General features: G+C 36.7%; 1 protein-coding gene across 3 annotated transcripts in view; it reads right to left on the reverse strand.

Moving 5' to 3' along the window:
• Window positions 1-14,702, reverse strand: part of LOC126163029 (uncharacterized) — a 166,315-nt gene that overhangs the window by 25,566 nt on the left and 126,047 nt on the right. For 2 of the 3 annotated variants that reach the window (XM_049919900.1, XM_049919902.1), the window contains exon 6: window positions 1,292-1,446. In XM_049919900.1, the coding sequence (XP_049775857.1) occupies window positions 1,292-1,446 (155 nt within the window). Of the gene's footprint in view, window positions 1-1,291; window positions 1,447-5,193; window positions 5,264-14,702 lie in introns of all 3 variants that reach the window. The other variant, XM_049919901.1, reaches the window with a different exon arrangement.

Consider the following 14,702-nt stretch of genomic DNA (forward strand, 5'->3'; position numbering starts at 1 on the left):
CAGAGACACACCAAATGATGCAGGAAGCCTATGGTGAATAGTGCTTAAGCCATAATTGGTGTTACGAATGGTTTACACAGTTTAAATATAATCAGACAGAAGTTAACGATGACCTTTTTTCACGACACCCTTCGACATCTACCAATGACTCTCATGTCAGGAACGTCAATGAAACTATGCATGCCAATGAAAGCCTGACTGTCTGAGAGATTGCAGAAGAATGTAACATTTCAATTGGATCACGTCATGAAACTGTTAGAAGGAAATGATCGGAAATGTGGTGAAACAATTCAAGGCTCCTGCATCATGGTACTGCACCCACACATTCGTCCCTGTTGGTGCATGACTACTGCACAAAAAATGAAATCAGTGCTGCCTCACCCTCTATATTCTCCAGACCTGGCACCTGCAGACTTTTATTTTTTATTTCCAAAGTAGAAAACTCCATTGAAATGATGTATATTTGCAATGACAGATGAGATAAAAGAAAATTCGCAGATGGCACTTTGTGCGATTCACCAAAAGGCGTACCAAGACGGCTTCTGGAAATAGAAATGGTATCGGGAGTGGTGTATCAATTGTGAAGGAGAGTATTTCGAAGCAAACCATCCGCAATAAGTAAAGGTAAGTGTAGAAAAATTTTGTTGACAATTTTCCAGAATTTTTTGAACAGACCTGATATGAGTTCTATAGCTGATATTTTCTCTTAGATATACTTCAAATTCCTTACTGAGATTTGGCTATTTCTGTCACAATGTTTTCATCTCAATTGTTTATGGGTATTATTCTGCAAAAAAAACTTGGTGTAGAAATATTCAAACTTTTTCTTTCCTTACAGATTTTTTCTGAGATATTTTGTATCCATTTAACAGCCCCTCAGAACATGCTATGACTCTTCTACAACTCTGTAAAGCCTGATCTTGTTTAATGGGTTAAAGTATTTATTTATTTTCAATGGTCATCTCCCCACTTTCCAATATATCCTATTACCCTCGCATAATTATTTCACCCTTTCTGTTTACTCTGATTAAACCAAATGTTAAGTGTAGACACATTAAGCAGCTGTTAAACAGTTACAAAGTATCTCAGAAAAAAGTCTGCAAAGAAAGAAAGATTTCTACAGTTTCTTTTCGCAAAATAATACCCATAAACAATGGAGATGAAAACACATTGTGATCATCCTCATGCACAAGGGTTATTTTTAAGCCTACAACAACCACAGTTTTCCATTGTGCAAATTAAGCAATACTGCAGTGTTACTATTTTCATTGCATCTGTGTAGAAAACAAACCTGACATTTTCTAAAGCAGAAAGGTTTCTGTCACCAGACAAAGCCCAGTTTTCTTTCAAGGCATGTATCTCTCCTTGTATGTTTTGAATTCCATCTTTCAGCTCAGTCTCTCTCATTTCCATAATTGCTACTTCTTTGGAGATAACATCACGGTCCTAAAAATAAAAGAAGAAGGAAGAAACACAGTTGGTTGGAAACTGATTTCTACATCAAAATGCATGGTGGAGGGTACATCATAACAATAATGTCGATTTTTAATTATAAAATTATACGAATAGTTCCTCCTTTGAGGAGGAGGGATTTACATGATGGTGCCTTTTGTGTCTCAAGAACTGATTTTATAGTGACTTTTATTTTTTATTTTTATTAATTGTACTGTAATTTCCTGTTGAATTGTCCTCATTTTAGACTCTGAATATATTGCTTCCTTTAATGCAGGGTATAACATCATCCTTCTTTCCACGAACAATACGAGACTGGAATGGAAGTGAGAACCGATAGAGGTACTCAAGTAACCCTCCGCCACACACCGTCAGGTGGCTTGCGGAGTATGGATGTAGATGTAGATGTAGATGTGCAGTGTGATCTCTAAGGTTTTTTATCTCACCCCCTCCCCCAGTATATTGTTCAAGGGATGGCATGAATCATGTTCTGATTTATACCATAGGAGATGCAACAATAAAAACTATGGGGAATGTCTCTGTAACATATTGGTGGTTGTACTGTAAGTGGTATGATATCATAGCTACCGTAACTCAAATTTAGAAGTGGGGTTGCTGACACCAAGCAGCAAGACAGACTACAGAGCAAACCAGAAGAAAAGTCTAAGAGACTGGAAGGTGTCAATAGTTGTTGTGCATAGCAGAACCAGACTGCCAGTGAATGGCTGTAGAGAGTAGTAGTGATGGATATATCCTTGTCTGTAGCTTCTCTTCATGAGGGATACAGTACACTGTGCCAGCAAATTTCACTCCCACATCCTCAATAGTAAAAGCAACATGGCACACAGGCATTGCAGTTTGAACAGGGTGTAAGAGGAAAAATGTGTCCACAATGCATTAAAGCTAGCTCAGTCCAACTAAAGGTATGGTGTATAGGAAGAGACACCCTGTGAATTTCAGAACAAAATGACTGAAAAGAAACAAAGATATACAGTTCGTGGTTTACAACTTAAGACGAGGAAAGATGCACATCTGCAATAGGCTTGCCTCTTTCATACACATCGTGAAAATAAAAAAATCCAAGCAAAGTACCAGTAATAAAGCATACACGAATGGGCAAACAGGCAAAAACAGCTGCCCTAAAGTTAAAGAACCAAACAAGAACAAACAAATAATTATGGAACAGTATTTGAGCAGAAACAAGCAAAAAGGAAGAAACAGCAACACACTTGGCAAATGTCAAACCTACAAATACAATAACAAGGCTGTCATTAATGAATAGATACGTAACGAAAATACTGTAATAATGAGAAAGTGCCAAAACTGAGTGACAGTATAATCCTACAAACAACTATGGAGCAGTATGTGAACATGCACTAGAAAGAAGAAAGAAAGAGAAACACTAGTGCTGATCTAAATTTAAATTAAATGTATGTGATACTGTAAATATGGCACACTACTGCCAAGCCATGAATGAACCCAATTTAAATATTTATCACCATTATGTCCAATCACTGCATAATAATATTGATGCAGTTAATGTGTTACAACAGACAAGCTAAAGATAGCTTAGTGATACGTATTTCTTAGAAAAGGCTTAACCCTGAATTAATTCAACATAAAAAAGACATTCATTTTATCTTCCTAGAATTTCAGAAATAACAGCAATCAGGATGGCATAGCGATGTATGTAAAGGAAAATATACATTTTACTACCCTACATGAATTAACTTAAACAAATGTCAGAAAGTACCATGAGGCTGATGCTATAAAAATTACTAAGTCCAGCAAGGTTACTGTTACAGTTTACCGATCACCATCTGGATATTTGGAGCTTTACTTAAATAAAATGGAATCATTGCTAAAGAAGTAAATAAAATGGAATGTGATGTGAAATTTGTCAAAACTTCAACAATAATTTTATCACAGAAAGTAGAAACATGAGAGCCCCTTTTGAGCCTTGCTAAATTCTACAGTTTAAATGATGATGTAAATGCTGCTACAAGAGTAACAGACACTTCCAGAACAGCTTTAGACCAGAGTCAAGAAGAGAAGAAGAGTTTTATGGCACTTCACTAAGACTTTTCAATGCAGACTTTAGTGAACATCGTGCTCAAATATTAAGCTTTAAAGTAAAAGGTAGTACTGGGAACAACATGTCTACGAGAACCACATATAGCTGCTATAAAAGGATAACACAAAATACTTCAAAGTAAAAGATAGTATTGGAAACAACATGTCTATGAGAACCACATGTAGATGCTATAATTAGGATAATATAAAATATTCCAGCAGTTTAATAAACAAAGAAAAACGGCCACAGCTTTATAAAATTAATGACATAAATAAAATTTAATACCTTTATTGATTTATTTATTAACTCATTGCTTTCAGATTGCATTACCACAGAAAACTGTAACCATAAGGAGCAATTTTAGAACACAAGGGAAATAAGGGTTTCATGCCAGAAGAGACTACTACATAAAATGTGTAATCTGAATAATTCTTCACTTGAATTACACAAATATTATATAAAAAAATATTCCAAATTACTACGAAAAGTACAAAGAGGAGAAAAAATAATACATCATGATAACTACATATGTAATTCAAGAAATAAAGCAAGGTCATACAGAGTGTTACATACAATGAAACTGGTGAAAATAGAGTATCATGTAATATCATATTTTACGGACTACAAGACGCTCCGGACTATAAGTCTTACCTTAATTTTTAAGCATTTTTTTTTTTAGAAAATAACATTTTTATCATCTTTATGATTAGTTTGCAAGTCCAGACTAAAAAAATTCTTACTTTATAAAACCAAATAGACCTCTAAAATCTCTGAAAATCTCATATGACCTTTCTTCTTCCTTCTTTTAGTCATCGCTTTGTCCTCTTCGTAATAAGATGATCTTCACTGCCATCGAGAGCGTTACTTATGCCGCACTTCTCAAAAGATTTAATAATAATGTCTTCTCTCACTCTAGACCATGACTGTTTTATCCACTGACACACTTATTTCATTGTAGATCGTTTTAAAGCTCCTTTTGACATGAATTCATGTTGGGTTCCATTCATCATCCATTTGTTCCATTCCTCTCCCACATAAACTTTGAATGGTTTATTTATTAAAACATCAAGAGGTCGCAATTGTAAAGTAAGTCCACCCAGAACAACAGCAAGCTCTGTATTTCCCTGTCTCAATTTCTCTTTCATAAGAAGAGAATTCTTCTTCAACAAAGCACCTTTCCTTCTCTCCTACACTCTGTCAGTCAGTAATTTCATTCCAGCCTCGTCCATCACACCCTTGTCATGTATGTGAACAACACCTGAAAGTATTTTAGAAGGTTTTGGCATTATTTTGCAGTTGAATATGATCATTGGATTTAGTACTATCAGCACAACATGAAAGAACAACACTGTAGTGTATTTTTTCATGGCCACTTGTTTTTATAATTACATTTTTAGCATCTTTCATGGCAGTAGTTGTATTATTTTCCAGATCAAATGTCAGAGGAGTTTCATCCAAATTCGCAATTTGGCTTAGCTCCACACTTGTTTTCTTTCGTTGCTGAATAATAAAGCGACGAAAAGATAATATTTTCTCTTCATACTCGTTACATTTTCTGAGATATTTTGAATTTGGTTCAAAAGCTAAGTTCATGACAGTTCATAAACCTGTAGTGTGATGGTGGCATGGGAAGGAGAAAGTGTTAACAAACTTGTGAATCCCCGCACCTCATGTTCGTCACGTTGGTGCACTGCTGCTGCCAGTTGAATCCAATGTTGCCAGATAGAGATAGGTTTCCTGCAGCACGGAATATACAGCCATTTTTAAGACTGGTGGAAATTTTAAATCAAACACTGGACATTTTTAAATTAATTTCAAATATATAATGCACTTGAATTTTGGAGGCAATTTTCCAAAGAAAAAAGTGCATCTTATAGTTCATAAAATATGGTAACACTATCAGAAGAAAATAAAAAAGTAATGAACCTCTTAGAAGTAGCCAACACATGGCAACTTTTTCACGGGTGTTGCAGATAATAAAATGAAACATAAATAAGACTGTCCAGTCTAATAAGTACAAAATAAGTGCATCTGCTAGGCCAATGAACATCCGCACTATCACACAAGAAGAAGCAGTAAAATCAATAACAGAACTTACAAATACAAACTCCGAGGACATCAATAATATCCCTGAAACAATCTTGAAGAAGAAGAGTGCTGAATTACTTACACACTAATATGACTGCTCAATTCAAGCAGGTACTTCCTCTGATGTATTGAAAACATCTACGATAATTCCATCATATAAAAAAGATAATGTAGATAACTACAAGTCCATCACAACTTCTTCTTGCACTTCAAAAATATTAGAAAAAGTTAAATATGACAAACTAATGGAATCAACAGGAGTATTTATTGATCTATCAAAAGCTTTTGAAATGGAAAATCATAACATTCTGCTGTCAAAACTGGAAAAGTATGGAATTCAACGTCAGTCCAACAGCTCAATCGGCTCCCTTCTGAGCGATCACAAAAAAGCAATGAGCATCAAACACATTAACGTCAGCCTTAAAACTATTTCTGAAGACTTATTAAAATATAATCTAATTACATTCAGTGTACATCAAGGATCACTGTTTCTTTTGTACTTTGACAATATAAACATAAGAAAGGAACAGGACAGATTGCTTCTCCTCTTTGTGTTGCAGGTAGGCACAACAAAAAGATTGTTCCACATCTAGCTTTTGGACACAGCCATCTTCAGAAAGGGAAACACATTCCGGTCCAAGTGTCAGGGACAGTGGTCTTGTTGCTTGCTTATATCAATGTGTGTGTGTGTGTGTGTGTGTGTGTGTGTGTGTGTGTGTGTGGGAGGGGGGGGGGTATAGGTGTGTGTGTGTGTGTGTGTGTGTTTTCTTTTCTGAAGAAGGCTTTGGTCAAAAGCTGAATGTGTAACAGTCTGGGGTATAGGTGTGTGTGTGTGTGTGTGTGTGTGTGTGTGTGTGTGTTTTCTTTTCTGAAGAAGGCTTTGGTCAAAAGCTGAATGTGTAACAGTCTTTTTGATGTGTCTGTCTGCAACTCAGCATACCATCTTTATAGTAAGTAGCAATATGTATTTTTCCTAATATGGTTAATATTCCAATCTGTGGTTTCCAGTGTTTAAATTTAAACATGGCTGATTATAAAATTATCATATCTGCAGACATCACAATTCTGTTAAATGGGGAAAGCATGGAAGAATTACAGAAATCAGTATACACTGTCACCAAACAACTTATGAACTGTGCACAGAATAATCATCTTATAAGAAATAGTAAAAAAAGACTATTGCAGAAAAATTTCACAATGCTCTGAACAAAGAAATGTACATTCCCTTTCTCTCTAACAATGATGAACCAGTTGGTAATAGAACATACAACAAATTCTTAGAATTATGGCTGCAAAGCAATGTGCAACAGAATAAGCATAAATAGAATATCTTAATGCAAATTTGAGTGAGACCAGCTAATTTCTGTGCTCACTAAAATCTTGCTATAGTGAGGAAACCGTAATGAGTGTATTCGATGTCTACCTCCATTCTCACCTTAAAAATGACATAATAAAAGCAGCTTTCAGGAACACAGACCTAGAGATTAATGTGAAGCACTGTTTAAGATCTGTGGTATCTCTCCTTTACCTTGTACCTACATCAAGAAAACTCTTACACTCTTTAAAATAAATGTAATAGGTAAGAACAGCAGATTGTAAAAAACTATGATAATACCACTTTCACTTTACCAGATGAAACAAAAACTTACGTATGACCCCACAAAAAATCCCTATACCAAAACGGTCCTTTCCACTTGGAAGTTAAACTTCATAACAAAGTTCCCAAAAAAATAAAAGCAAATACTGAAGTCAATACCTTTGGGAAATCTTCAAAGTTGTGTTACAATGGTAACACTGACAGCAGAGTCCTGGGATGTTTGGTTGGTTAACTTTAAAACTAACAACAATGTAGGAAAAGAAAGATTGCTGCTTACTGTAAAGATAGCACGTTAAGTTGCAGACACGCACATATAAATGACACTTACACAAAGCTTGCAGCCACTGCCTTCATCAGAAAAAGAAAGAGAAGCACTCACCATTCATTCACACTATCAAACACACATCATACACACATGAGTACCAACTCTCCAGCAGCTCAGACCAGAATCAAAAAACTAACGGTAATTCAGATGCCACGGGCCTGCAGAATAATAAATAGTTGTGAGAAGGAATAATGAAATAATTAAATAATTTAAGTTTGGTCAATATAATAGCTGACATGGGATTTGTAGGTGAAATTATGTTGTGTCTTTCTGATACAATAAAAGATTGTAAGCAAAAGAATACCATATCTACAGCTGTGGAAAGGATAGACTGCTACACACCATAAAGATGACATGCTTTGAGTTGCAGACAGGCACAATGAATAGACTGTTACATATTAAGCTTTCAGCCAAAGCCTTCATCAGAAAAGCATGCATGCATCCACATAAACAGGCACACCTCACACATACATGGCCAATGTCACTGATCTTTGTGTGTGTGTGTGCAACACAAATATTTGTTCATCACCTGTGTCAAACGTCATGCTCCAACCTAGAATAAGAATGAAAACAAGTCACAAGTAAGGCTGGGATGCTACATAGCACAGACTAATTTTAAGTAGATAGGTAGAGTATTTTAGGACTCTGTGGGTAAACAAATAAATCTGAATTAGTCTCATAGCATTTTCCAATCTTCATGAGAACTGCTCGAAAGTAACATGCTCCTAAAATAGTGTGAACATCTCAGATTTATTTTATAAGCATAACATGATGTCATAGGAGCAATGATGTACATGACATAATCTACTATTAAGTAATCATCCATAAAATACTTGAAAAAGGCCTAAGGCCAAAATTGTACAATCGTACATGAAATAAAGAGAATGGTACATGAAGGCTTCAAGAAACCTTTCAAAAAATTCATCACGGCTGCATGCCCTATCGCATTGAAAATTAAGCACAAAGTAGATGCAAAGGGTCAAATTCCCATTAAGGGATTGAATTATGATGAGGGCTTCTTTGCAGGAAATTTATTTTTGTATCTTGGTCAAGAAGATCTAATCCACTAATATTTTATTACGCTCACAAATGCATGAACACTTTGTAGTCTATAACAAAAAGTGTTATTAGTTTTCTTTTGTTTTAATTAACCTGTTTTATGTGTGGAATAAGTAGTTTAATCAATAAACACCAGTTCTTGTATGAATTGTTAAGTGAAACAGGGTGTATACGTGGACAAGGAAAAAAAATTCACACTTTTTCTGTGTTAAGTGACAGTATTTCCCTCGAATGGTAAAACTTATCAATCGTTTGAAAGGTTAAGGTTTTATACACAGGCATAGAACTTCCCAGCACTTTAGAAAATGAAACCCAGAAAAAAAATGTATTTTGGAAAAATCTTTGTTGTGCAGCAATAGGTACACTGCATATTACAAAAGTATATATTCGAATTCTACCAAACACAGATGTTAGTTTCCAAAGCACTGAAATCAAGACTGAAATGCACTTTTGTAAGCCAATCATAGCTCATGTCACGTGATCGCGCTAGCCAATGTTAGCAGATTTTCAGAGCATAGAACACAGGATGTAGTCAGCCTTCACCTACATCACTGTTAAGTAGCACAAAAACACAAACAGGAAAAGTTATTGGTTTAAATTAATATACATATTGTACCACAAGAAAAACTAAGCTTTCACATATAAAATTAGTCTTTTTTTGCATGTGTTACACTTTGATACATCACACAAATGTGCCAGTAAAATTTTAAGTAATGACGTAAATGTGTGGTCTTCTGGGCTCAAAATTCTTCTAAGTAGCTGGCCCTCAAAGCGTTAAGCTTTCAATGAGAATCAAATGCTCTGCGATTTAAGAAATTCTGAGCACATTCACACACGTAACATAATTAGTGTTGTGTAAAATGAAATTTACTTTGAAAGTAATGCTTTTCTAACCACCATTCTCAATATTTTCCCATGACCATGAATTCATTTCAGCAGTTGTCAGAGAGCGCGTTTCTGTGCCGCGCAGCTATGGTACGCAGGAAACCTGTACGTTCATTTATACGAAGGCTGGAACTTAAATAGTGGCAACTATTTATTCACAACCAATACAAAAGAGCTACATGTTTGCACCTGTTACTGTCCTTCAAATTAGTCACCAGCGTTGTGCATAACCCGCTACCAGCGATGTGGAAGGCGTAGTATACCATTAGCAGAGCCTGTTCTGTTGATGGCGCAAAGTGAGCAGTCTACTGCCAGTCAAATCTCTGGAACAGTTTGGAAACGAATGCCATGAAGTGGTCCCTAAATCTTTAGAATCAAATCAAAGTCACATGGACTTCAGTCCGGGGAGTATGGTGGATGTGTAGCATCCACAGCTTGCGCTGTATGCGCCTGCGCATTGCCGTGCAGAGTGATGGGTTGGTTGCACAGAAAGTGTTGCCACTTCTTTTGCAAAGCTGATCGCAGGTGATGCTCCAAAAATGAACAGTAATACTGTGCATTGACGGTCTGCCCTGGAGGAATGTAATGCTTCAGAATAACACCATCAGAGGCATAGACAAGAATCACCATAACTTTCACCATACTGGGACTCTGACACACTTTCACTTTCACGGCGACTCATAATAACGCCATTCGTTGGATTGGCGTTTCAGTTTTGGCTCATATGATGTGGCCCATGCCTGATCCAGTGTTACGATATGGTGTAAGATAGCCTCTCCTTCGCACTCATAGCGCTCCAAGTACGTCAGAGCAGTGTCATAATGCACCCATTTCTGCATTTCCGTCAACTCATGCTGAACCCATCATGGTGCAATTTTTTGCAGGCCTAAGCGTTCCTTCAGCATGCGAAGCACAGTCGTATGTGCTGATCCGGTTTCGTGGACGAGCTCACGAATCATATGGCATCGATCACCACTAATACGGCAACAGCATTCACTTCTTCTACAGAGACGCTAGGACGACCTGCCCGATGTATGTCTGCCATAGTTTGGCCGACCATGGTTGAAGGCTTTTACCCAAAGTGCCACTGTTCAGTGCAGTAATGCCAATTCCCCGCATGCCTCTTGAAGCCCTCGATGACACTGTCGTGCTGTACAACCTCTGGCACATTCAATCTTGATCCAACTCCATTGTTCCTGTTTCGAAAACATAGTGACACCATTACGTTGGACCGCCTACTCACAAGTGACTGTGTTTCCCTCAATTGTGCACACACCGGTGATGTGGGATGGGCAAGTCCATTTGCTCGGAGGTAAGGTAGGTATGTCAACAACGTGTGCTATCAGCAACAATAGTAGATTCCATTGCACAGTGTCTCCACAGCAGTGTTGCCACTATTTAAGTTCCAATCTACGTATATAGCATTAAGAGATCTTACATTAAGCCGTGTTCACACATGCAATAAAAGCATCGCCATGTATAGTAACATACTGCAGTTGCATTGGAGATGCATGTGTGAACTCCCAGTTTTTAGTGGCACAACTTAAGAGATGCAACTTTTGTCACGTCACTAAAAGTTCACTTTGGTTGTACCTTGTTGCACCACTCTGCTATCACCACTGCTTTGTTAGTGGCAATATTTCAACACTCGAGCATTCTGTCAAGTTATCGTGCTGTAATTGCTGCTGTATGCCATTCAATTTCATGGTCGGCACGTGCACTTCTGCAGCTTCTAGAACTACAAAAACAGCAGCCTATCTTTGCTTTTCTGCAGCAGTGTGTGTGTGTGTGTGTGTGTGTGTGTGTGTGTGTGTGTGTGCGCGTACAAAACAATGACGTATCCCACAGTCTTAAAATATTGTTGAATGAATAATGAAACTTAATATATTTAATCAAAAATAAATTTTGTAATCTGTGAGACCAAGCAATGTATAAATGGTGGATTATACACATTAAATAATTCCAGAGGGTCATGTGGCAGCTGTTAAACTAAAAACAGTTATTTGAAATGCCAGTATCAATTAATATAGTAAGAGTCTAAAATCTTGGAAGACGGTGAGTCTGCCAATGATATTTACATGCCAGCTGTTTGTTAGTTTGCCATTGCAGACAGCGTTTCGTATCTTGCTTTTATAAATGTGTTAGTTTTGCCTGATTTATCCCTGTGCAAAATCTATTTTCAGATCCAACATTTGTAACTTTTATCACAGCTCTAAATGTGTTTGTTTCCCCTGATTTATCCCTGTGCGAAATCTATTTTCGGATCCAACATTTGGGTTTCATCTTCCTTGTATTTAACTCTTGTCACAGCTCCAAAGCCATAATTTGCACTTCATACTGTAATGGTCGTCTGGTCGTAGATATTGCTAATTGCTATAATCGCACTATTTCACTCCCATTTACGGAGCTTGTTAGCACTTGATGTTAGGTTGGCGCCATTAAAATGCATTGTGTTGTGGTAATCGCTGCTACTTGCTGGATCGCTGCTGTCTCTCGATGCTGATGCTGGCTCTACATCTGGTTGTCTAGGGTTAAAAACATGAGGTCCCATGTTTTTTATGTGCTTTTGATGATAAAGAATGAGCGAAACCAACAAATATGTAAACTTCAAATATTTATTACTCTGGTGGCCATCTTAATTCCACTGTCCACCAAAGACCATGACTCAACACAAAGTAGTACTTCCGTTACATGTTCTTTGCATTGTTTATCCACCACAAACAATAACACACAAACACACTTTACCAAAGTGACATTCCGACTGCCTCTTTTGACCGTTCTTGCTGCTTGTATTTATAACATTGTCAAAGAACTACTAAAAAGAGATATAGTTTACAAGTCACATGTACATCTGTTATCATAATTTGTGCAGAAAAGTTATTAATTTGCATCGAGTGACATAATTTAACATGTTATTAAAATGACAGACAGATTTGTTGACTTGACAGAATAATTCTTTGTTACAAAAAGGCCGTTTTTTAGAAGTTTGTCAATTGACTTCTCTAATTTGCATAAATAAGTAAATAACATGAATTATTAAGAATTACATTGGTTTTTGTCTAAAATAGGATTGCTTGCGTGAATACTGAGTGAAAACGCTCCTAGTGAACAAATAGGTTTCACTGGGTGATTTTTATTTAAGGGGATCCAAAATACCTAAGATGGCCACTATTTTTCGTACTTCATATTAATTATTTAAGATGAACTTAGTGTTTTTACATGATGACATTTGCTGTATCAGTGATCAAGTGATATAAACTTTCGTGTGGGTCAGTTATTCAGTATAATTTAATGGGTTGACTGTTTATGCAGACATGTTATGCAATCATTGTTAACATACACAATAACTTTTCTATAATCATAAATACTCATTAAACTGGTTGAATTTGGAGGGTATCGCATACTTCGGTAAAGTAAAGCCTTTAATATGTTCCGTTACAATACCCACCCATATGTTTTCAATAGATGCCATATTGAAAGCTGTGCAACTCAGTAGAATTTGTGGCATCCTATGTGGACGGTAGCTCACGATACAACTACAGCAAGCCACAAGCTGTGGCGCCACATTAGATGCATCTGTGAACCTGGTGTTACATCATAAATGAAACAGGACATCACAGCAATGGAATTTCGTAAACTGCACTAAATTCATAATTCGGCTTAAAGGGCACATTTACATCCAGATTCACAAAGTAGTAGACCCCAACCTGATATCAAACTTTTCACTTTAGTTTTCTTGGAGTAGCAGTACTGTATTATCTCATGTTTAGTTCCTTATTATGGCATAATGCCATACATCCCAGAAGATAAAAACGTGCACTTGAAATTCCGGAAACAGTTGGCACTAGCCAATAGTGTTTCAAATAAATTGACAGCCTCTACGGAAAAGATTAGCAAAAGCCAAATATTTTTAGCAAATTGACAAAAATATCTTTGTTGTTCTGCAGGGCAATTAATGCCTGACTGCAAAAAACCTGGAGATACAATAAAGTCAGAAAACTGAAACTAATAACATATTTTAGCCTCCCATAATTATGTGAACGTATTTTAATTCACTCGATACCTCCGGGCCACAGACATCTGTTTTGTTTTCGTTTGACTTGAGAGTTGTAAACGAAGAGGAAACAGCAAAATCACTAAAATGCAACTCAATTGCACATGCTCACCAAGGTACCAACTGCTCAAATGTGACATCACGCTCACTGGAAGCAGTTTTTTGTTATGAAGTACTGCTTAGTCTTCATTCTAGATCCTTTGTCACATATTGCTATTGGCTGACACTTGTGTGTGCACTGTCTTTTGTTGCTGTAAATGGCGCATTTCATTTGCAACTTAAAATTTTATTTTGGATTCTTCCCTTGTTTATGTTTTACTGCTGCAGTATTATTTTGTCATAGCAGGCTAAAGTAAAATTCTTTGTCAGAATATCAGTTCTTACCAGTAAAAACTACAAAAATTTAACTGAAAATTCCTGGAATTCTAAAAAATCCCAGGTTTTTCCCAGTTTTCTCCCAAATGAAAAAATTCCCAGGTTTTTTTCAGTTGTCCCGAGGCGTCTGCAACCTGTGAAAGATTATAATTACAAAATATCTGAATTCATCAAATACATTACATGTATGTGACAATCCCACAGGTCAGAAGCTTGCTAAACCTCTCCAGCTAAAATGCTGCACCTACTGGTTTTGATGTATCAGACCTTCATTTAAAATGGTAGACACTGGTTTAGATGGATGTAAAACATTAGTGCTATCTAGAAGAGGGATGGTTCCCTCACATAGAACCATTAAATACATCAATCTATAAACCAACATTATACAAAAATCTGGGAGGATACTTAGAAATCATCAATTGTCAAGAAATTGGGCTGCAAGATTTGGATCCAATTTTAAAGATTTTTAATAAATTATGGTAGTATCCCCACTAGCAGATGTCCCGATGGAGGCCGATGAGCTGGTATGGGCAGAACAGTTCAGAAACCTGCCATGAAGGGCACACACATTTCTGTCGTATGCTCAGATGTTAGCCATCTCTGCCAGCTGCGTGCTCAGAATACTTGTATTGTCGTGTGCATATCTACTTGGGTTTGGACACTCTGCTTCTCGTCGCTCAATTCATATAGCAATTTCATTCCACTCAAAAGTTTCTGTTCCCCAGTTACCAGTAGCTTGTGAAGTATCTGCACTGACTGTTTCGAGTGGTGGCATTGCCATGCCTTCTTCACA

This window comes from Schistocerca cancellata, chromosome 2 (genome assembly GCF_023864275.1).
Source record: "Schistocerca cancellata isolate TAMUIC-IGC-003103 chromosome 2, iqSchCanc2.1, whole genome shotgun sequence".
Lineage (NCBI taxonomy): Eukaryota > Metazoa > Arthropoda > Insecta > Orthoptera > Acrididae > Schistocerca > Schistocerca cancellata.